Below are 25,053 nucleotides of genomic sequence, written 5' to 3'. Positions count from 1 at the left end.
CGACGGTCGCACTCTTACGAGGCGCGTCGCCTGGTGTTTTGGTGGTAGCACCCTTGTCTGCAGGTAGCCCAGTCGCTAGTCGCGTCTACAGTGGCAGGGAGGGCTTGCGACCCTTACGGTCGGAGGAGGACGCCGGTGGGCCTGGCGTCTCCGTTGGCGCTAGGGCTATCTTCGTCTTCCACGAAGAAGTGCCGTGGGTTGTGTGTTTATGTTTTCTGTGTTTGTCAGTGTCACAGGGGTGTTCATCCCCAAACGTAGGGCATGAGCCGAACTTGTCGGGGCCGGGGACAGCCGCTGAGGAGCGGGTACGCTCCTTAGAGAGGTCTACAACTTCCGAAACGGAGGTCGGGTTATCACTGTCCTCGTCACACTCGATGGCAGCGGGTGAGGAATCAGCTCTAGACATAGCTTAGGCTGCACACCTTTTGACCCTGCGGTCCTTTAAAGTTTTTGGGCGTAGATGTTTACAGGTCGCACAGGGTTCCTCGGTGTGGTCGAGTGGAAAGCACCGGTTACACCTCTTGTGCTTATCTTTCCATGTGAATTTGCCCTTACAGCTTGGGCAAAATCTAAACGGAGTCGTCTCCATAGCTGAGGATACAATTAAGAGTGATAACGACCCCGAAGGAAAGGGGGGTGAAAGAGAAAGGCATTCCTAGAAGTAGAAGAAATGTCCCACGACCCCCACTCTCCCTACTGTCTTAGGCTGGCCAGGCCAGGCCACGTGTTCGGCAGCGCCGAAGGATCCCCTCCGTCTAAGTCACTGTCGTTGAAGTTCTTACTCGGCTTTGCAGTCGAAGGAGGGATCTAATGTAATGTATAATAAATAACGACCAAAGGGTCGAGTAAATGTCTTGCAATTTCTCTCGAAGGAGCCCTGCGTTAAGGCGACCAATATCTGGGCGGAAAAAAACAATCTGAGGGACCTCGACGCCTGAGGGATTCTGGGTACAATGCACGTCACTATACCGATAGTGTTACAGACACGCCTTGTCAACGTCCCCTTTTCGACTCTGAAAAACAAATTGCAATACTCCGCAGTGACCACTGGATGTCAGACTATGCACAGCATGTGATTCTAAGCAGATTAACAAACATCAGAAAGTGTGTCATTCTGTGTGGGTTGCGATTTGGACGTTGTGGTCGTGAGTCTTGCCACAGGGCACTGGCAAGCTGTTCAATGGAGTCCAAAGACACAGACACACAAGCGCTTGCTCTCTACCTGCTCGTGGTGCATTCAGCTACACAAGCACATGGACCAGGCTGAGCAGCGACATACTCCAGTTCTGGCTCATGTAGCGGGCATGCCTGCGGGAGAGTGGCACAAGTACCAGATACACTGGCCTCGCAAGTCATGCAGTTAGCGTGTGCTTTACATCAACTCCTCTCCATCCCCTTCCTGGCCTTACCGATTAAAGGAATCTCACTCTAGCCAAAAGCCTGGGCAACCTCAACGATTGCAAAGGCTAGCGAGGGAGATGCTTCTAGCCCTTACCCGAGGGGATTGTGCAGGGCAGGACCCGGCAGTGTCCAACAAGGAGGTTTAGTTCTCTGTAACCTTCATCTTTTAAAATTAAGTCTGATGACACCATAAATCTTCCAAGAGTTTTAAACAAAATGGATAGAGACAGGACCGTTGAGTCGCACAGCAAAGAGTCCTTTCCTAGGACGGGTACATGGCTGATTTAGAGAGACTGAAGGGGCATAAGAAATTATAACCTAACTGTGAATGGATAAAGACAAGCCGAGATGCCATCTGAATAAAAATAAGCACGTCTTTCCTGTTTTTAAAGTTATTTGCCAAAATAGCTTTTCATGAGCCAATAATGTATGTCCAATAATGTTAGGCTTCTAGAAGCAACTTAAGAGACTGTTTTGGTTTCCAGGCGGCCAGACTACCCACCATCACACGAAACGCCAGTGAGTCATGCCTCTGTTTATACCCAAGGAAAGCTGGGCTGCCAAAGAACACAGCACACACCCCTGTGCAAGCACAGCTTTCCATAACAGAAGCCCTCGCGCAAGGACCCGGGAAACGACACCACTACACAACCGTAGCCACATAGACAACACATCGAACCAAAGCCAATTGCAGATACATAAACGACTGTGGAGCTATGGTTCATGACAGAACACAGGATAACATTATTACTTCCTCGATTTATCAAATTACAAGGAAACTGAATGCATGGCTTCAGGACACCATATCACCTTTCATTATATTCAGAGTTTTCCCTCACCTTTTCAGCCCCACCATTCGCCCTTTCGCCGTGACTCCTGGTTAGAGCCTTTCTGTTCCTATCGTTGCTCGAGGACCCCTCACTTGGCTTCACGCTCCTATAATTGACTTCATGATTATGCAGTCGTTGCCAACACAGAGGGTTCTACAGTTTTTCTTTTTGTTTAATTCGAAGACCACAACCCACCCCCCCATACAACTTCAGCCTAACCTGGAGGGGTTCCAGAGGGATACACCGGATCCCCGTGGCGGTTTCACGTTTACGTAACTGAATTATTATTGCCCTCTTTCTAAACTTCTACAGATTGTTTACACACACTAGTGGCGCAAACATGGGCTCCATAACCACAAACGTGATGGGTGGAAGGTTTTGAATTAATCTGAACCACTGGCATTGTTCTGAGCAACCTTCCACACCACTGTTTTGCAGGCAGTCTGCACCATTGCAAAAGGGGTCCAGCCATATGCAAATCAGTCGGATACTGCCACCAATGGGAGCAGCCCGGCCCAAACTTCCACCCATCACTTTTGTGGTTATAGTTTGTCTCACTGTGTGAGAGAGGGTATGCCCAGACTTGGGTCCCTTGCTCACTGTGCCATAAGGAACCAAGCTACACCTCAGTGAGGTGGCCCAACAAGGCCGGAACATGTCTGGGGTGGTTTGTGTTTCCGTGCGGAGGCCTAGCAGTTCGGGCACGACTGCTCCCCATTGGTGGCAGTACCTGACTGATTTGCATATGGCTGGACCCTTTTTGCAATGGCGCAGACTGGATAAAAACTTGTGGTGTGGAAGGGTGCCCAGAGCAATGCCAGTGCTTCAGATTAATTCAAAACCTTCCACCCATCACTTTTTTGGTTCAAGCGTGGGCACCAACAGGAACTACATCACAGCACCCCTGAATGCAGCTAAAAAAGGAGACATTGCAACGTTCCGATCCTAAAATACCCTCCCATTCAAATAGCCGCCTTTGGTTACCACCCTTCCCAACCCAGTAAAAAAAAGCAAAACACTTTGACAAACAACATGCGAGTCTGCCACAATTTCATCAAATTTCTCAAAAAACTCACTATCAATTATACACCATTAAAAATGGATTGCTTATCGTGAAATTTTCCAAAAGTTAGAACTATCCAGAGCACTAGTACTATCAGGACTGGAGGACTGTAACAGCAGATCCATGGGCTTTAATAAACATCTCTCTCTCATCAACTCCAACTCAGGTCTCGCAAATTATATTGAATTCTGCTAAACCTGCAAGTTGAGTAAATTCACAGTCGAACAAAGAGAAATGCACCCTGCCCATGACAGCTGGTGACAAGAATGTTAACAGCACTTTCTTTACAATGGTGCATGTCACCATGAGCTCACGTCATGTTTGCACTCTGATTCCAGCCATCCACAGTCAAACTTGACATTTACTGCAAAGATTGTTTGCAGTAAATCTCAAATCAAACTTTAAAACAATTGCACTCCCTAGCAAGGTTGAGTACCATGCAAAGGGTACTCGACTTTTATAGAAACTACTCGACTATGCGAGTGGTCGAGCAGATTTTGCGAGCTCTGCAACTGATCTGGAAGAAAGCGGCCAGACTCGTTGTAGATCTTGAGCTACGTTATTCTATTATCCGGCTCCGGATTGGTCACCTAGAAAACCAATAGGGATCAAGACACTGCACATCAACAACAAAGGCCCAGGGATTTTTACCCATCTGACCTAAGGGCAAGCCTCAACAAATACATCAGAAAAGATAAAGAGTAGATCAACGAACGACAACTGAGCTTCCACTCACTCGGACATGGAGGCAGAACTCTGAAGCCAAGGTAAGGGAACAAGACCCCTCAAGAGATACATTGGAGCTCAGTTACGCAGGGTTCATAACCAAACCCGAAACCTTTGTTATTGAAATAAGACTGTCACCAAAAGAAATGGCTGAGGGGAAGTCATTGTTACAAATAACTTTTTCCCTGGGTTTCTGAACCACTTGTGCCACTGCACACTTATCACGCACACTTATCACTGACTGATGGCACAAAGCTTGACTTCTGACCCGGCGTACCAAAGACCAACCTGACTGCAAATGTATTAAATATTGTAATCTGTTCATCGCACTTTAGTAACTGTACTGCTAACCAACTGTACTATAAATGTTACATACCTCTCTGCCCCAACCCTTTTCAGGTCCATTGTAACCCCGCCCCTTCACAGCACTTTAAAGCAATCTGGCATGATACAAAACTACAAAATAAAGTAAAATCATTGGCCCTTATGGGGAAGGCTACCCAAAATCTTCTGAGAAATAGATGCAGCCTACTCGGAATACTTTGGGAAGCTTTTGGAGGCATTTCACCCAGGAAGCCATAGGCGTGGGGGTGTTAACTATCGAGGCATGCTAGACAGCCAGTACAGTCCTGTATCTGACAGCAATACTACGACTGTGTCCAAACCCAAATATTCATTTTGCAAAAAACAAACTACACTACATCATGGCACTGAAGTGACAAATATATTCTTCAATGTTACGCCACCACATTTCCAGAAGCAGGGGGGTGGTCTTCAGGTTGCAGAAGCAGGGGTGGTCTTCAGGTTGCAGAAGCAGGGGGTGGTCTTCAGGTTGCAGAAGCAGGGGGTGGTCTTCAGGTTGCAGAAGCAGGGTGGTCTTCAGGTTGCAGAAGCATACTGGTGGTCTTCAGGTTGCAGAAGCAGGGGGGTCTTCAGGTTGCAGAAGGATAGGGGTGGTCTTCAGGTTGCAGAAGGATAGGGCTGGTCTTCAGGTTGCAGAAGCAGGGGTGGTCTTCAGGTTGCAGAAGGATAGGGGTGGTCTTCAGGTTGCAGAAGGATAGGGGTGGTCTTCAGGTTGCAGAAGTATACTGGTGGTCTTCAGGTTGCAGAAGCATACTGGTGGTCTTCAGGTTGCAGAAGCATTCTGGTGGTCTTCAGGTTGCAGAAGCAGGGGGTGGTCTTCAGGTTCCAGAAGCATTCTGGTGGTCTTCAGGTTGCAGAAGCAGGGGGGTCTTCAGGTTGCAGAAGGATAGGGGTGGTCTTCAGGTTGCAGAAGGATAGGGGTGGTCTTCCAGTTGCAGAATTTTTCTGGTGGTCTTCAGGTTGCAGAAGCAGGGGGTGGTCTTCAGGTTGCAGAAGCAGGGGTGGTCTTCAGGTTGCAGAAGCAGGGGGTGGTCTTCAGGTTGCCGAAGCATACTGGTGGTCTTCAGGTTGCAGAAGGATAGGGGTGGTCTTCAGGTTGCAGAAGGATAGGGGTGGTCTTCAGGTTGCAGAAGGATAGGGGTGGTCTTCAGGTTGCAGAAGGATAGGGGTGGTCTTCAGGTTGCAGAAGCAGGGGGTGGTCTTCTGGTTGCAGAAGCAGGGGGTGGTCTTCAGGTTGCAGAAGCAGGGGGTGGTCTTCAGGTTCCAGAACCATTCTGGTGGTCTTCAGGTTGCAGAAGGATAGGGGTGGTCTTCAGGTTGCAGAAGGATAGGGGTGGTCTTCAGGTTGCAGAAGCAGGGGGGTCTTCAGGTTGCAGAAGCATACTGGTGGTCTTCAGGTTGCAGAAGGATAGGGGTGGTCTTCAGGTTGCAGAAGCAGGGGGGTCTTCAGGTTGCAGAAGGATAGGGGTGGTCTTCAGGTTGCAGAAGGATAGGGGTGGTCTTCAGGTTGCAGAAGCATACTGGTGGTCTTCAGGTTGCAGAAGCATACTGGTGGTCTTCAGGTTGCAGAAGCATTCTGGTGGTCTTCAGGTTCCAGAAGCATTCTGGTGGTCTTCAGGTTCCAGAAGCATTCTGGTGGTCTTCAGGTTGCAGAAGCAGGGGGGTCTTCAGGTTGCAGAAGGATAGGGGTGGTCTTCAGGTTGCAGAAGGATAGGGGTGGTCTTCAGGTTGCAGAAGCTTTCTGGTGGTCTTCAGGTTGCAGAAGCAGGGGGTGGTCTTCAGGTTGCAGAAGCAGGGGTGGTCTTCAGGTTGCAGAAGCAGGGGGTGGTCTTCAGGTTGCAGAAGCAGGGGGTGGTCTTCAGGTTGCAGAAGCAGGGGGTGGTCTTCAGGTTGCAGAAGCATACTGGTGGTCTTCAGATTGCAGAAGCAGGGGTGGTCTTCAGGTTGCAGAAGGATAGGGGTGGTCTTCAGGTTGCAGAAGGATAGGGGTGGTCTTCAGGTTGCAGAAGCAGGGGTGGTCTTCAGGTTGCAGAAGCAGGGGGTGGTCTTCAGGTTCCAGAACCATTCTGGTGGTCTTCAGGTTGCAGAAGGATAGGGGTGGTCTTCAGGTTGCAGAAGCAGGGGGGTCTTCAGGTTGCAGAAGCATACTGGTGGTCTTCAGGTTGCAGAAGGATAGGGGTGGTCTTCAGGTTGCAGAAGCAGGGGGGTCTTCAGGTTGCAGAAGCATACTGGTGGTCTTCAGGTTGCAGAAGCAGGGAGTGGTCTTCCGGTTGCAGAAGCAGGGGGTGGTCTTCAGGTTGCAGAAGGATAGGGGTGGTCTTCAGGTTGCAGAAGGATAGGGGTGGTCTTCAGGTTCCAGAAGCAGGGAGTGGTCTTCCGGTTCCAGAAGCAGGGAGTGGTCTTCCGGTGCCAGAAGCAGGGGGTGGTCTTCAGGTTGCAGAAGGATAGGGGTGGTCTTCAGGTTGCAGAAGGATAGGGGTGGTCTTCAGGTTGCAGAACCATTCTGGTGGTCTTCAGGTTGCAGAAACAGGGGGGGGTCTTCAGATTGCAGAAGCAGGGGGGGTCTTCAGGTTGCAGGATAGGGGTGGTCTCCAGGTTGCAGAAGCATAGGGGTGGGGCGAACTCACTTTGGATGTCCCACTTGGCCGCCCCGCTGACCCTTCCCCAGATTCTCCTCTGGAAAGGAAAATGTGCTAGCATGACGTCTCAGGGACTGCATGAAACACATGTGGGTCCTTCACTTTTCCACCTAGGACTAACGGTTAATGCTTCTAGGGGACCGGAGTAGGAGGTAGAGGCCGCGCAACTCGAGCCAAAAGATAATTTAGTGCACATCATGTACGACGAGGATGCTGGGCTATTAATGCATTTGGACCAGTCTGCAGCTTTCTGCACCCTCAATAACATCACAATACTTACCAGACTGGAGGGGGCCATAGGTGAGTCTTAGGCAGATGCTAACTGCATGGAGTAATTTCTTGTATCCAAACCATCAACTTTGTAGTCAGATGTTTCAACCATCACGTGTAGCCTGCTTCAGGGCTTCTGCCTGTCACTGCTGTATTTTTATGTTTATATAAAGCCATTACACAATCTTCTGTTATTGGTCTATACTGACGACACACAAACAGAGTCTTCAGGCAAGTCTGTTATTAAGCGGCTAATGGGACCAAGGTTAAAGTTGTTTACAAAAATACAACCACAGATTCTCTAAAGCTGGCCGAGTTTTAACCAAACTAATGCCGTTGTAGGTCACGATGCCGGGTTGGAAAACTTCAGTTTTATCGGTCACCCACCAATATGGGGGAAGGGTGGGGGGGGAGCAAAGGATTAAAGAGGGGAGCGAGGGGAAGACAGGTAAAGGGGGTGGGGGAATGATACTGCCAGTTATTGGTGATTTTCCAAAGATTGCGTTATCACATAGGGGCGGTCGGCTCTTACTCTCATCATGCTGTTTTCCGGATCCACGCAACTTCTCTGCAGTCCTTCTCGATCTCCCTTTTACCTGTACTTCCTGGGTTCTCCCTTTTCCTGGTCCCGCTGACTTCCAGCTCTGGGCCAGCTCCCATTTATTCCGACTTCCGGGCACTACTCCTGGCCACGTCAAAGACGGTGTCTCCGGCTGCCACTCTTCTGATTGGGGTTCCTCCTGCTCCCTTCTGCTCCAGAAGATTTTGCCTACATCTATCCTGACCCACCCTGCTTCTGAGGAGGTTTTTTTTAATGGCTGTGCCGTTTTTCCTCCTACCACCTTGCTCCCTGAAGAATACTCTGCTGAGAGTGTTTCACCTTCACTGCAGCCGGAGTGGCTTCTGGGGGAGACGGCCTTCCTTCTCTGAATCCAGCTGACAGAGTGCAGATAAGTTAAAGCCGGTCGCTGGCAACCGTGTGTTGCATTGCATCCCAGCATGCCCCCGCCCTTGTGCTTCAGTGCAATCCCTTTATCTTAGAGTCTGCTTTGTTTCTCCCTGGACTCGTGCATTCCCGATCCAGTCTAGATCCCGTGCCAAGTCCCGCCTCCTGTGGATCTTGAATAAGCCCTCAATCCCTTTATCTTAAAAGTCTGCTTTGTTTCTCCCTGGACTCCTGCATTCCCGATCCAGTCTAGATCCCGTGCCAAGTCCCGCCTCCTGTAGATCTTGAATAGGCCCCCGATTTTGAGCAGAGGTTTCTCTGCTATTTACAACTTCTCCATTCTGGTGCTACCATCTCCTGCTATTATCATTTGACACCCCGCGACTATGTGAGCGCGCAGGCACCCCAGGAGTGGGACCTCCTACCTGTATGCCACTTCGAGAATCCCGCAGATATAGCATGCATTGGCAGTAATGTACTCTCAGGCACTGCCTGCCTCAGATCACAGCACCGAAACATTCTGCATCGCACAATAGACCTCCAGCTTTGAAAATCGCATCAGTTGCGACTGCAATAACGAGGAAGCCATCACAGAACCTTCCTTATAGTTATACCGTTTAAGATAGTTCATGTCACACACTCTGCCCAACACTAAACACACTAGTCAGTAATGACCATATTTCATATCTGATTTCCCTCCCCTAACACACTCCAATTATCGTGTTCCAGAAGCAGACAATAATATAAAAGTCTGGTTTTTATAGTGCCAAAAGCCGCATTCGCACAGCTTCTAGCTGTTTAGTATCCAATTTAATGAACCTAGAAAGGAAATGGTTAAAAGAACCAACAGGAACAAATAAAATGAAATGGAAGAATGCTGATCACAGATACAAGACAAAAATCATAGACCTTAAGAAAAATCACTACAATGAACTTATGACACCGCCTCCAACTCCACTGGCAAACTCTTCCAAATTCTCAAATCCATTGATAAACCTAAGGCACTCACCCCACCCTTTCAGCAGACAGAATTAGATTGTGAGAAGGTTCAAACGGCCTTCAAAAACAAAATCATTAAGGCCAGAGAGAATATCCTTAATTGCCAGAGTTACAGCCCACCGACCCAAGACAAACTTAACGAAAGCAAGGCCGAAATTGAAACTACTAAATTTCAGTTTAGACCTATAACAATCGAAGAGATGAAGAAAACGCTCTCTAACATCAGAAGCACTACATGCTCAGAAAATGTACTGTCACCTAAACTAATATTAGAAAACCCAGACATTTTCGCTCCCTTCCTTAGAAAAATGGTAAACACATCTTTCCGGGATCAATCAGTACCTACTATAATTAAAACAGTCACGGTTACCCCATTGTCAAAGAAACCTGAACTAGACCAACAAGACCCTGCAAATCTAAGACCTATTACAAATTGCAACTTCCTGTTGAAAATATTAGATAAAGTAGCCACTGCACAACTCCAGAACATGTAGACGAGAACAACCTGCTGCACCCCCAACAGTCGGGCTTTAGGACAGGCCACAGCACCGAATCAGCCTTACTAGATCTGCAGACCGAGATGCTAGGTATATTGGACAAGGGCAAATCAGGTCTCCTGATATTACTGGACCTCTCGGCAGCCTTTGATCTGCTCGATCACAAGAGGCTCCGAGAGGCCCTAGAACTCTCAGGAAACTGCTCACTAGAGGCAACAGAATGGATATCATCATTTCTATAACACAGACAATCCAGGGTTGTCTGGGGAAATAAGGCCTCCGGAACCAAACCAGTGGACTGTGGAGTCCCGCAGGGAGCTAGTTTCTCTCCCCTGCTGTTTAACCTTTATATGCAATGCCTATGTACCATGCTAACTCAACTGGGAATATTCTTCACTAATTTCGCCGACGATACTCAATTGGTATTCGAGCTTAGTGGAGACTATAATCAAGACAGTGAAAAACGTACAACTATATACAACATCGAAAAAAACTAACTCCATCATATTCCACATTCAGTTTAAAAAATGCCCCAATTCCAATGTCCGAGAAAGTAAAGACACTGGGAGTTTACTTACAAGCCTCACTAGGAGCAGAGGCCCATACAGCATGCCGAAAAAGGAACTGTCAATACCACCAAAAACTCCTGAGGAAAAATTAGACCTTAGACCTTTGCTCAACCAAAAAAACAGCATTACCATAGCCAGAGCAACTATACTGTCAAGACTGGACTATGGCAACTCCTTGCTTCTGGGAGCCAATATGAAATGCCTGAAGCAATGCCAGGTAATTCAGAATAATGCCGTTAGGACAGTCACGGGTAGGCCAAGGAGGGAACACATCACAGGCGATAGGAAAGATCTACACTGGCAGGCCATGGAGGAGAGAGAGAATTACTTTTAAATCCCTCACAATGGTCCACCGATGCTTGTATGGCAAAGCCCCAGCATACTTGAAAAAACACTTCAAGTGGCATGAACCATCTAGAAATTTAAGATCCTTCAACAAAGGTCTTCTCCAGACAACCCCAGCTAAAAAGCAAAACGGCCTGGGCAATGCCTTTACAAACAGAAGCATCCATAAATGGAATGAACTGCCCGTATCCTTGAAATTAGAAACAAACTACATACGCTTCAGAAAGAAGTTAAAGACCCTACTCTTTAAATAAACTGGATTATCAACCTCTCTCAGAACCCCATGGTAGGATCTTCTGTGTGTCTATTCTTGCCCCGTTTTTGTAATCACTGTCCTGTCTTTTTGGAATGCACTCTGATGCCTGCCGGCTTTAGCGCTATATAAATAAATAAATAAAATAAAAAGGCACTCAATTGATTGACCAATGAAGGGTGAGGGGCAGAGTTGGGCTCAGCCGGGATTCGAACTTGCACGTGAAGGCTGGTCCCATGTCAGAAGCGACTCATAACCCTTGAACTATCCCCTCTGTCGGGCAAGACATCAGAGGCTCTAGAAGGAGAGAGAGGTACAAGCCCTTCTTGAAAGCAATGAGGATTTATTTCACATGGTCATGAGGGAGCCGGGCCCTGAACCAAAGTCTGCTGCCCCATTTTCCGGGGGCAGTGGAGGATGCTAGAGAGATCTCCTCATGAAGCTGGCACGAAGAAGCAGGCATGGCCATTAAGACAAATTTGATTCCTTCCCTGGCATCATGCATCGCTTACCATAAATCGGCGCCTGTGGTTCTGCAAGGACCTGCACTTATTTGGGATAAAACAGGATCTCGAAACCCAAGACTGGGATAGAGGCGGAGGCTATCAGTTACAAATTCATGTGGATATTTATTTCTCTTGCCAGTCAACAAGTCAGGCAAACGTTCACAATGCCCACATTTATTTTCCAGTCTCAAGTTCTGCTTGGTTGGCCATAGTGTGTATTTACCAGCTCTGCCCCAATCTGAATCACTAGAAAAATATTCTGTCCGCATGCGGCCAAAGGCAGTCGCAAACCAAGGGGCTGAATCGCAAGGCAAAGGTCCAATGATTTAATACCCATTCATGTCCCATCAGAAGTAACTACTCCTATCCAGAAGAAGACATTCATCAGGGATTATGTAATTCCTGCTACCAAAAGTAACACACATATACATTCAGAACAAGCCTATTTGTAAGTCTCTCATTCCAAATGGCAGGAAGTACATACAAAATTAATTTGAACTAACTCAAGAATGCATAAATCGCATCTAGAAATACTGAAAATAATTTAGACTGTCCAGTCATTTAGATAAATTCCTGAGAAGAGGGTGTTTGGAATGACAGCAAGGAAATACACACTTTAAAATACAAATAATCACTGTGGAAGTGGTACTCCAGCAAAGGGGCAAAAACGTTCTTTTGCGAAGGAAGATTGGGCAGAGATACTACATTTGCACCGGAAGTCATCCTGGACAAACGAAACCAAACTCCCAACCTTCCGCTCCAGACACATTCCACGCACTGCGTCCACGTAACCACTTCCACGTTTGCTTCTGCTACTCACCCCGTTCAAGCTCCCGAGATCCTTCACCCAATGCTCGTCCTTGTCGCCGTCGTAGTTGATCACGGCGTGCTGCTTGTCTACGCTGCGGGACTGAAAACACAGGCACAGTGAGACGGAGGACACCACAGCAAGGTTTATCCAGTTTAGGGATCCACACTTTCATCTCAAATCTAGGCACAACATAGACCAAGCTCAAAGCAAAGGAGATTAGTCACACCAGTAAAGGCACCAACAAATCACAAGCAAACCCACAGTTGCAAAGAACTTCAGACTTTACCACAGTTTCCTGTGTGACACAGACACATGTTTAGTGCCCATGGTCTACTCCTGTGGTGTCCTGCAAGGTTCCAGTAAACCTTCCTCTTCAGGAGATCCCAAAACCACATCACCAAGGTCATTGGTTTAACATTTCCGAAGCCATTCTACTGGACAGCAACCACTTCCTGACCACCTCCTTTTTCTAGTTCCCCTAGATAGGAGACATGCACTCCTGGATGTGATCAGGCAGATCTCGTGCAAGCTCAGCAGAAGCCAGAATAAAGTTCTGATCCCCAGCGGCAGCACAGACTGTGCTCCTTCTCTGGACCTTTCACTTGGGTTCCCTTCCCACACAACTCACTGAGATCAAGTGTCTTCCTTTTTTAGTGCCACAACCACGCCCACCTAAGTTAATGACATCAGCAGCCGATGCATCCGTCTGGGTTTTTATAAAGAAAATCTTGCCCTTCAAAGTTACAGATGTCGAGGACTAGACTACAACGGTTGGCTTTACAATGGTCACCCATGATCAACAACCTCCAGACTAAACATGAGGCTGGCCACTACTAGCTCCGGAAACTTTAGTTTATTTTAATTTTATTTATGTATTCGCTTTTATTTCAGCACACAAAACCCTTAGGCGTCTAGGCGCTAGTTACAGAAAGTGCATAGTCCAATTTGTGAAGTACAAGAACACGCATATTGGTTCAGTCAGAGTTGCTGTTTGTGTGGCGGGGGCTACATCAGACATGCAGACAGGCACAGGACACAAAATAGGTGTGTGTGTAGACAGAGAGCCTCACCTCATGGTATGGGGGCTACATCAGACATGTAGACAGGCACATGAGACAAAATAGGTGTGTGTGTAGACAGAGAGCCTCACCTCATGGTATGGGGGCTACATCAGACATGTAGACAGGCACATGAGCCAAAATAGGTGTGTGTGTAGACAGAGAGCCTCACCTCATGGTATGGGGGCTACATCAGACATGCAGACAGGCACATGAGACAAAATAGGTGTGTGTGTGTAGACAGAGAGCCTCACCTCATGGTATGGGGGCTACATCAGACATGCAGACAGGCACATGAGACAAAATAGGTGTGTGTGTAGACAGAGAGCCTCACCTCATGGTATGGGGGCTACATCAGACATGTAGACAGGCACAGGACACAAAATAGGTGTGTGTGTAGACAGAGAGCCTCACCTCATGGTATGGGGGCTACATCAGACATGCAGACAGGCACATGAGACAACATAGGTGTGTGTGTAGACAGAGAGCCTCACCTCATGGTATGGGGGCTACATCAGACATGCAGACAGGCACATGAGACAAAATAGGTATGTGTGTGTAGACAGAGAGCCTCACCTCATGGTATGGGGGCTACATCAGACATGCAGACAGGCATATGACACAAAATAGGTGTGTGTGTGTAGACAGAGAGCCTCACCTCATGGTATGGGGCTATATCAGACATGTAGACAGGCACATGAGACAAAATCGGTGTGTGTGTGTAGACAGAGAGCCTCACCTCATGGTATGGGGGCTACATCAGACATGCAGACAGGCATATGACACAAAATAGGTGTGTGTGTGTAGACAGAGAGCCTCACCTCATGGTATGGGGCTACATCAGACATGTAGACAGGCACATGAGACAAAATAGGTGTGTGTGTGTAGACAGAGAGCCTCACCTCATGGTATGGGGGCTACATCAGACATGTAGACAGGCACATGAGACAAAATAGGTGTGTGTGTAGACAGAGAGCCTCATCTCATGGTATGGGGGCTACATCAGACATGCAGACAGGCATATGACACAAAATAGGTGTGTGTGTGTAGACAGAGAGCCTCACCTCATGGTATGGGGGCTACATCAGACATGTAGACAGGCACATGAGACAAAATAGGTGTGTGTGTAGACAGAGAGCCTCACCTCATGGTATGGGGGCTACATCAGACATGTAGACAGGCACATGAGACAAAATAGGTGTGTGTGTGTAGACAGAGAGCCTCACCTCATGGTATGGGGGCTACATCAGACATGTAGACAGGCACATGAGACAAAATAGGTGTGTGTGTGTAGACAGAGAGCCTCACCTCATGGTATGGGGGCTACATCAGACATGTAGACAGGCACATGAGACAAAATAGGTGTGTGTGTAGACAGAGAGCCTCACCTCATGGTATGGGGGCTACATCGGACATGTAGACAGGCATATGACACAAAATAGGTGTGTGTGTAGACAGAGAGCCTCACCTCATGGTATGGGGCTACATCAGACATGTAGACAGGCACATGAGACAAAATAGGTGTGTGTGTAGACAGAGAGCCTCACCTCATGGTATGGGGGCTACATCAGACATGTAGACAGGCACATGAGACAAAATAGGTGTGTGTGTAGACAGAGAGCCTCACCTCATGGTATGGGGGCTACATCAGACATGCAGACAGGCACATGAGACAACATAGGTGTGTGTGTGTAGACAGAGAGCCTCACCTCATGGTATGGGGGCTACATCAGACATGTAGACAGGCACATGAGACAAAATAGGTGTGTGTGTGTAGACAGAGAGCCTCACCTCATGGTATGGGGGCTACATCAGACATGTAGACAGGCACATGAGACAAAATAGGTGTGTGTGTAGACAGAGAGCCTCACCTCATGGTATGGGGGCTACATCAGACATGCAGACAGGCACATGAGACAAAATAGGTGTGTGTGTGTAGACAGAGTCTCACCTCATGGTATGGGGGCTACATCAGACATGCAGACAGGCACATGAGACAAAATAGGTGTGTGTGTAGACAGAGAGCCTCACCTCATGGTATGGGGGCTACATCAGACATGTAGACAGGCACATGAGACAAAATAGGTGTGTGTGTAGACAGAGAGCCTCACCTCATGGTATGGGGGCTACATCAGACATGTAGACAGGCACATGAGACAAAATAGGTGTGTGTGCAGACTGGAAGAGCCTCACTTCATGTTATGGGGGGCTACCTCAGACGTGCGCACAAGCAAAATACAAGCACAGTCATAGTGAAAATGTCAGGTAGGGTGGATGCGTACACAGAGGAGTCCTCACCTCAAGAGCGCGAGGTTGGGTGAAAAAAAACAGTAAAAAGCAGTGCAGGGTAAGCAGGAGCAAACAGTAGAGTAGCAAATCGAGGCCGCGCGACATGAGAAATCCCTGTGCGCTATAGTCAGAAGAAGTCACAGTGGAATGTGTAGCGCTTGAAGGCAATTCGGGGAACAAATGAGCCGAGGAAAGGTAATGGTATCAGGAGACACGGAGGGGCCAGTACAAGATATGGACCTTGTGGCACAAGCTAGTGAACTCGGGGTCAATACAAAAGAAATATTCTCACAGGGACTTGAGTCGATCAGAGTGCGCAAGTGTAAGAGCCATGACATAAGGTGAGGTGAGAAGGGGAGGCAGGAGGAGGGGGGGGGGGACAAAACAGGATGGTGATATAGAGAAGAGTAGCGAGATGCGAATAAAAGCATGCAGAGGCAGTAGAAGATGGAGGGTGCAAAGATGTAGCCACACCTAGGTTCAAATGATCCATAGAGCACACATATGCAGAACAACATGGAGGGTGCAGAGATATTTATTTTATTTATTTATTCGCATTTGTATAGCGCACTTGCAGCCCATGGGCATCGAGGCGCTGTTACAAGTAGGTGTTGGATTCTTAATTCAGCAGATATGCATGAGACCGGAGGTCTTATGGATACACAATTACAGGCATAGTTGCAGGTGAAGCATGATATTCAAAATACAGTGACAGAATGCCGTCAGGTACGTTTCATACAAAGAGCTTGGTTTTAACAGCTTTGCGGAAGGCTTGGTGGGATTCAATCATTCTGATGTGGGGTGGCAGTGCGTTCCAGTGGGTGGCGGCCCGAGTGGGAAAGCTGGCACCACCGGCGCGCACTTTGCGTGATTTGGGCGTGACAATCGTGTTGGAATAGCACATTCTTAATGGTCTGGTGGCAGAGTGCTTGGTGATTCTTTGGGTCAAGTAGGGTGGAGCAAGTTCATGGAGGCATTTGTGGGTAAGGGAGAGTGTTTTGAAAACAATCCTCTCTTTCACCGGGAGCCAGTGTGCCTGTCTTCTGACTTCTGAGATGTGGTCTTTTCTCGCTGTGCCTGTGGCCGCCCTAAGTGCATTATTTTGAACTAGCTGAAGTTTGGCCAGGTTCTTATTGGAGGTCCCAACGAGTAGGGCATTACAGTAGTCCAGCCTAGATCCAATTATTGCCCTAGCAATGGTGAGGCAATTCTGGCGAGACAGGAAAGGTCTGGCAGCGTTGAGGACTTTCGAGTAATAGGCTGAGGAGGAGGCGATGGCATTGACCTGTCTATCCATTGACAAGTCGGAGTCTAGGTAGACTCCGAGTGTCTTCACATGATTGGAGACCTTGATGGGAATGTTGTCAATAGTGAAGGAAGTGTACTGTTCACCGAGGTTCCCCAGCGTGGAGGGTGCTCCTATGAGGAGGAGTTCGGTTTTTTCGCTATTGAGGCATAGCCAGTTATCTGCCATCCATGATTGGATAGTGGAGTAGATGGTGGTAAGGGTTTTAGTATCCGCCAGGTAGTCGCCTGTGAGTGGGATGAGGACCTGGGTGTCATCCGCATAGTTTGTATACGAGATGCCCAGGGAGTCAAGGATGCTGAACAGTGGCCTCGTGAAGAGGTTGTAAAGCGTGGGCGCGATACATGAGCCCTGAGGCACACCGCAGGTGATGTGGCTGGGTGTGGCACAGGCTGAGTCAGAGAAGACTTTCATGGCCCTTTCTTGGAGGAAGGAGGTAATCCATTCGCAAGCTTTGGGGGAAAAGTTAGCTTGGGTAGCTAGATGGTGACACAAGGTGTTGTGGTCCACCAGGTCAAAGGCGGCGGATAGATCTAGGAGCAGAAGGAGAGCAGGTTTCCCTGCGTCTCTTAGATCGTCCATTTGGTTCTTTAGGTCCAGGAGAGCCGTTTCGGTACCGTGTCGTGGGCGGAAGCCAGATTGCCGCAGGCCGAGGAGACGGTTTTCTTCAAGGAACTTTTGGACTTGCAGGTAAGCTGCTTTGTCCAGGATTTTCAGCAGGAAGGGTACAGTGGTGATAGGTCGATAATTCCCCGGGATCGTTGGGTCCAGCGAGGGTTTTTTGAGGAGTGGGCGTACCCAAGCCTCCTTAAGTCCAGTTGGAACGTGGCCAGACTGGAAGGATGAATTAATGAATGCTGTGAGGAATGGAGCTAGGATCTGTGCTGAGTCTTTAATGAGACTAGCTGGGCAGGCATCTCCCTTACAGTTGGAGGGTTTGATGGACTTGAGCAAGGCGATGACCTCGTGCTCAGTAATATCTTTGAAGTCAAAAGATGGAGAGGGATTAGAGGTGGAGGGCGTGGTAGGTTGACTATGCAGGTTAGCTATGAGGCGGGAAAGGGCTTTTTGGTGGCCACAAATTTTAGTTTGGAGAGTGTTGAGCTTGTCTAGCATTGCGGATTGAATGCTATTGCACCAGTTGTCATCTTTGATGAGAGCAGGAGGAGGGGAGGATGGTTTTTCCAGTTCCCTGAATATGGTGAAGATTTCCTTTGACCCCGATTTGGCATCATAGATCCTAGCGTTGAAGGAAGCAGCTTTAGCTAGGGTGATGTTAGTTTTGTAGGATTTGGAGATGGCTTTGAACGCATTTTTGGTGGTTTCTGATGGGTTAGCTTTCCAGGTGGAGAGGGCAGTCCTCTTTTGCGCACGTTGTTCAAGGAGTTCTTTGGAGAACCATGAGTTAGCGTGTTTGGTTTTCTTGGCTTTTTTGAGGGTCAGTGGCGCAACGGCGTCAACTGCTTGGGTGATGACTTCTTTGAATGTGTTGGCTAGGGTTTCTGGGTTGTTGGAGAATGGGGCCTGCAAGGCCGGGTTGCGGAGGTAGGGTGCTAAATTCTCGACTGTGAGCTGGCGGGAGCTCCTGGCGAGAGTAGCTGGGCAGGGGGTGGGAGGTGAGTTGGTCTCTTTTTTGGTGCAAAGGTTGAATTGGATGTAATGGTGGTCAGACCATGGGATGGGCGTGTTTTCCGTGACAAGTAGTGAGCAGCTATGTTGACTGATCCAGTCGAGGGTGCGCCCTTTGATGTGGGTGGAGTCAGACAGATTGTGCAAAGCCCAGGGTGGATAGGGCGTTCTTGAGGGTTTTGGCATGGGGGTCCTTAGGGTCATTAAGCCCCAGGTTGAGGTCGCCCAAGAGTATGACCTGGGAGGTCTTTTTGATGTTGTTGGACAGTGCGAAGATGAGGGTGTCATGGAAGTCAGTGCAAGGACCCGGAGGTCTGTAGACAATGTGCACAGTTATGGTGCAGTTAGGAGAAACATTAATTTTGAGTGGGAGGTAGTCACTATTGTGGTCAAGTTGCCCTGCCATTTCCCTTATAGCAAAGGTTTCCCTGGCGATGAGGGCCACGCCACCACCTCTCTGAAAGGTGCGGTCCTTCCTGAATATGGAGTACCCCGACGGAATAGCCAGAGATAGTGCCGGGCCTGAACTTTCGTTGAGCCAGGTTTCAGTGAGGAATAGGAGGTCAAGATTGTCCTTAATGATCAGGTCGTTAATGTCGAGGGCGTGGGCAGGTACGGAGCGAGCGTTGAGCAGGGCGCAACTAAGGGTGTGGACCGTTGGAGGTGTGATGGACGTGGGTGGTCTGGGGGGGGTAGTGGGTGGGTCAGGGATAGGGGGTAGTATGTTTTTGGGCTTGGTCGTGGTGTCAGCACTAGGCATAGCAGGTAATGCGGATACAGCGTTGGGCATAAGGGCAGTAGTATCAACAGTATCAACATTTGGCATGGGGGCATCACTAGGCATAACAGGCAATGCAGAAACAACATTGGGCATAAGGGCAGTAGTATCAACAGTATCAACAATTGGCATGGGGGCATCACTAGGCATAATTGGCGGTACATAATCCACATGAGGTATAAGTGCAGCAGAGACAGTAGTAGCCACATTAGGCTTGTAGGCATCACTTGGCCTGGGCGTGGATGGTAGTTCCGCGTCAGTGTTAGTAATGGGCATTTTGATTTGGGCGTCTGATGAAATTGGGCGGAGATGAGGTGCAATGGCTTCAGTGTACAATGGTGCCATGGCGCAGGCAGGCCTGTGGGGCACAAGAGTGTCATCCGGGTAAAACGAGTTAGAGTTTTGCCTGCGTGGCGGCGGCAAACATCTGAGACCTACCTTTAGGTTACGGTCTACTATATTCGGGGTGTAAGTGATAGTGGGGCGGGTGCGCGACCGGAGTCGTGCGTTTCTGAAGCTGCACGGCACTGTGCGCAAAGTAGTAAGGAGGGCCTCCCCCCATGATGGGTGGGACATGCAGATATTAAGGCAAGTGGCCTTACCTTGTGTGGGACAGTATAATAGCGCCTTGCGCGCCGTCGAGCAGCGGAGAGCTGCAGAGAGCGGCGTCGGCCTTTCCCAACGGCCTTCGCCAGACTGCGATATAGCCACACCTAGGTTCAAATGTCCCATAGAGCACACATATGCAGAACAACATGGAGGGTGCAGAGATGTAGCCACACCTAGGTTCAAATGTCCCATAGAGCACACATATGCAGAACAACATGGAGGGTGCAGAGATGTTAGCCCACCAAGGTTCAAATGTCCCATAGAGCACACATGCAGAACAACATGAGGGTGCAGAGATGTTAGCCCACCAAGGTTCAAATGTCCCATAGAGCACACATATGCAGAACAACATGAGGGTGCAGAGATGTTGGCCGCCCAAGGTTCAAATGATCCATAGAGCACAGATGCATAACATGGAGGGTGCAGAGATGTTGGGCCACCAAGGTTCAAATGTCCCATAGAGCACACATATGCAGAACAACATGGAGGGTGCAGAGATGTTAGCCCACCAAGGTTCAAATGTCCCATAGAGCACACATATGCAGAACGACATGAGGGTGCAGAGATGTAGGCCCACCAAGGTTCAAATGTTGCATAGAGCACACATATGCAGAACAACATGAGGGTGCAGAGATGTTGGCCCACCAAGGTTCAAATGTCCCATAGAGCACACATGTGCAGAACAACATGAGGGTGCAGAGATGTTAAGGAACATCAGGATTGAAAAGTCATGCGAAGGTAAGGAGACCAGGGTAGACAAACACCACCAGAGCAGCAGCACGGAAGGTACAGACTTGGAATACAGTACAGGAAAGTAAAGGGTTCCAGCCGAGGGCGCAGGACAACATGGGTTGTAGGTGGGGAGAGAGGCAACTGATCAGGTGCGCGTGTGTGTGGGAAACACATGTGGTGCTCTTACCTTAGGCGGTACTGCGAAAGGTGTGGTGCACAGGGACGCCACAAACAGCAGATGGCATCTAGGCCTCCCTGGCCTGGACAGGACCAGACAGGGATTACTCTGACCCTTAAAAGGGGGCCCTCCCTCTGTCCAAGATCATTCAAACATTTGAGACAACCAGCAGAACTTTATTATTCTGCCGTGGTCGCCTCTTCCTGTCTCCCATGGCAACGGCTACCCATCACAACATCAGAGCCTTGACCCACGGCCATACCTTAAAATGATTGTTGCATATTGGGAACATTCTAACCCTCTTCACAGGGAAAATGGTCTGCAGGCGATTTGAAACTGCCGTGGTCTTGCCGGCGCTTCACTAGAAAAAAATCACACTTCATAAATGATTTTAAATTAAGAAATGGTCATATGTGCCTCTTTCACTGGCAGACCCTGTGCGCTCTCATCACCATAGATTCCTCCTCGATGGTCTAGTTCCGAGGGTTTCCCCGCCTTCTTCAGAATGTAGTGACCACAAGTCTTATTTCACAAGAGATTATTTTTGACACATTTGCTCCCTTCTTTCCCATCTGGATCTGGCCAGTCCAAATGGATCTTAAACATGCAGAACCATCTTGTAGTTGTTTGCAGCGTATCTGGAAGAGGATAGAAACCTTCCACCCCCAACTCTAAGTAGATGGATCAGTCCGCTAATTTTATTTTCCCATCTTAAAAAATGCTTCCACTTACTTGCGTCTGTCCAGCTGCGCATGGCCAGAAAGGGTGTGTCAAAATGTGTCTCTCTCCAGAGATGGGTAGGGCAGCAACCTGGCCTTCCTCCTCTACGTTTATTATGTATTATAAACCTAATGTGGACCTTGCTTTGATCATTTCTGGGATTGGGTAGCTGTGGATTCCCATATTTAAAGCTACACATTTTTTTCTGCCATGGTTTCTTCTGGTTTTAGTCAGCAGCTTCACAGTGTTGGTTTTCTTAATCAATGTCTGGATGCTTGTACGTCTGGGTGGAACTGGTACGATAGCTCAGCAGGTTAAGCACTCATTGCTGCAATCAGTGTGTGAACCTCCGGTTGCGGGTTCAAATTCCAGCAAGTCGACTCGTTTTTCTGAGTGCCGATTTTGATTGGGTAATAATACTTGTGTGGGTAATAATACTTGTGTATAGAAATCTTCTATGTAAAGTGCATTGGCTAAAAGCGCTATATAAATGGGAAGTTCCTATATAAATGGGTTGAAGAAGAGGGAAGTTGAGGTAATGTCTAGATTACTTCTTTCCGGTGATCTCCGTTACTCGAGGAGGAGTAAGATTGCCGGTAAGTAATCGGGCCATCTTTTGCGCTGCACGGGTGCGTTATACCGATTCAGAAAGCACCAGGGGCAGGAGTGCACGTGGTTTCCTTTGAACCTCTGTTTTAAGCTGCACTGGTGATGCACATGCATTTGCAGGGGCAAGGCGGTACTGTTTGGGCATCGAAGGCTTCGCTTGACTTTGCAGACCAGCCCAGTGTACCCATTCTGGCATATTCCATGTTACTCCATCCGAGTCGGAACTGGTAAACCTTCCTTGCTCTACTGGCTCTCAGTTTCCAAGAACATTCCAAGGCGCTGCAAAGGCAGCCGAGCTTCTCATCCACACACCCTTTCCCATTCTGCATCAATGCCAGCCAGAGAGAGAGAGAACCACCAAATCCAACCTTGCCATCAGTACTGCCCGCATCAATGGGCTTCCCCGGACTCCAATCAAGTGTCTCTTTGTTTGTTTGTTTCTAATGCGCACCAGACCCAAGGGTAACAGGGCACAGCAATAAGAAAATGCAAAGCTTACATAGTTACAAGTAGGGTCACAGTAAAACATATATAGTTACAAGTATGGACACAGTGTCTAACATATTGGGGTGACCAGACACCCCCACGTCCAAGCCATCAAGAAAAAACACCCAACTGTATCTGCTAAGACCAATCTTACCCTTCTGATGTGCCCCACAAAGTTCAAGTCACCAGAGCAATAGTGCTGGCCAAGTTGGCCTATTGCACTCTCTAGACATAGGGGTGCCTAGGTAATCTTTAGCAGCCTTGCGACTGGCTGAAAACAGAGCAACAGACTATAGGTCTGGGAAGCACTCCACTGGCACCCCATGGCACCCAGAACACACTTCAAAGTGTTAGGCATCTGTCTACATTACTGTCAACGAATAAGAACAGGGCAACAAAAAGCAGGCTCATCAAGGCATCCATATGCAAACAAGCTTGAAGACAGGCCATAGAATAGGGGCGGTGCAACTGTGGAATGAACCCCCAAGAACCACCTGCCTGCCAGCAATGCCCCCCAAACAACCCACCCGCTAATCAAGGCCTTTCCAAACTGCCAGCTTACGTCTCCACTGCACATCAACTTCCCAGACGCCTTATCCTGAACTATTTACAATGAACCATCGGCTCATCCTTTATGGGATCTGCTGTAGCCAATTACTGCACTTCTCTCGCACTTCGTGGCACTAGTTCCCAGCGGTTGCGACTCTGGCCCCACTGAGCCCATGTCATCCACAGACTTGCACAGCTGGCTTGTTGCAATGTCGCACACCTTACCCGCTTGCCAAAGTTCCCATCACTCCTTGCCGGTCACTTACCACGCCCCGCACAAAACTCAATAAATATTCCTCACCTGCAAATGCAAGGCAAGTATTGCAAAGACACAGCAAACCATCCACTCCTTCTCTTCTCCCCTCCATCAGAACCACCTTCAGAACAAGTCAATGTGTTTTATAGCAGGCCTCTCGATATAACCGAAAAAACATTTATGGGTGCAAGGTGTGAAACAGCGCGATCACCCCCAAGTGCGCGGGTGGAGAGGACCTGTAACGGTCCTCGGGTAAAGGGCTCAGGGCGTGTCAGAAGGAGGACACACAATCTTATTAGACATTTCACTGGTGGGTTTTATTGAAAGGAAAAGAATAAAGCCTGTCTTTCCCTCTTCTACAAGGAGGCCCTACCTAACGAAACTAAGGCGCTCTAAAGCCGGTCTTCCCCTACTCTACAAGGCGGCCCTACCTAACGAAACTAAGGCGCGCTAAAGCCCGTCTTTCCCTACTCTACAAGGCCGCCCTACCTAACGAAACTAAGGCGCGCTAAAGCCTGTCTTTCCCTATTCTACAGGGTGGCTCTACCTAACGAAACTAAGGCGCTGTAAAGCCTGTCTTCCCCTATTCAACAAGGCGGCCCTACCTAACGAAAATAAGGTGCTCCAAAGCCTGTCTTTCCCTATGCTACAAGGTGGCCCTACCTAATGAAACTAAGGTGCTCTAAAGCCTGTCTTTCCCTATTCTACAAGGTGGCCCTACCTAATGAAACTAAGGTGCTCTAAAACCTGTCTTTCCCTATTCTACAGGGCGACTCTACCAAGCAAAACTAGCTACGGTGCTCGTCAGTCATCAGTGAATGCTTCTAGATGAAACCGTCCACCATCCGACTCAAAACATCTCTGACCCAAAGTCATGTCAAAGAATGTCTCCTTTCCCCTGAGGTTTACGAATTCTTGTTCAGCCACTTCTCAATATATTATCTTCTGGGGATTACTTCTATCAGTTTATACAGTTCATTGATTGTGGACTTCGACTTTTGTTTTTTCTCTGGTATTTTCCTATATAGATTGATCTTTTTATCCTTCCCTGGCAAACGTATCCCAGGAATATGTGTTACTTCCGGACTATTTCCTATTTTCTTGAATATGTCATATTCTTTCTTTTGCTCTTTATCGAGTCTTCTTTTTACAAGTTCCAGCTTGTTCTCATGTTTCCTGTTCATAACCAGTTCTTTTACCTCAGGTAGGGCCTTCCTGGTATGAATCATATGAATCACATGAGTGGGGTCATTCCCAGAATATTCCGCTTTCACTTCTCCTTGTACTTCTCTTAGTACTGACTGTACAACACTAGACTACGAGCACGATCAGTATATCCTCTCTTGACTGTGACGAGTAGGACTGTTCCAATAGCACTGGCTGTCATTCACTCCCCCAGGTCTCTCGTTATCCCCATTATCTTCTGTTCTTAGGCCAAACATCACAAGAGTTTATTAGTTGAGGATCAGCTTCTCTTCCTAATCTGGCATCTCTTGCTCTTCCGACAGCCTCCCTCCCTTCACTTGTCTTGGATGGGGATACGGTACCTCGGTTTTATAAGCTTGTCACAAGACGTCAGTGTCAGGATGATTTCGGCATTGTTACTTGGACCTCTGGTCCACCACAGTTCTCCAGT

General features: G+C 48.4%; 1 protein-coding gene across 4 annotated transcripts in view; it reads right to left on the bottom strand.

Moving 5' to 3' along the window:
* The window catches only part of CEP170B (centrosomal protein 170B), a 249,526-nt gene that overhangs the window by 181,181 nt on the left and 43,292 nt on the right, over nt 1-25,053 (bottom strand). For all 4 annotated transcript variants that reach the window (XM_069638152.1, XM_069638153.1, XM_069638154.1 and 1 more), the window contains exon 2: nt 12,228-12,317. In XM_069638152.1, coding sequence (XP_069494253.1) covers nt 12,228-12,317 — 90 coding nt within the window. The remainder of the gene's footprint in view (nt 1-12,227; nt 12,318-25,053) is intronic.

The sequence above is a fragment of the Ambystoma mexicanum genome, chromosome 14 (assembly GCF_040938575.1).
Source record: "Ambystoma mexicanum isolate Mex_15411 chromosome 14, UKY_AmexF1_1, whole genome shotgun sequence".
Lineage (NCBI taxonomy): Eukaryota > Metazoa > Chordata > Amphibia > Caudata > Ambystomatidae > Ambystoma > Ambystoma mexicanum.
Note: the sequence above shows the minus strand (reverse complement) of the source record. Positions and strands in the feature narration are given on the sequence as shown.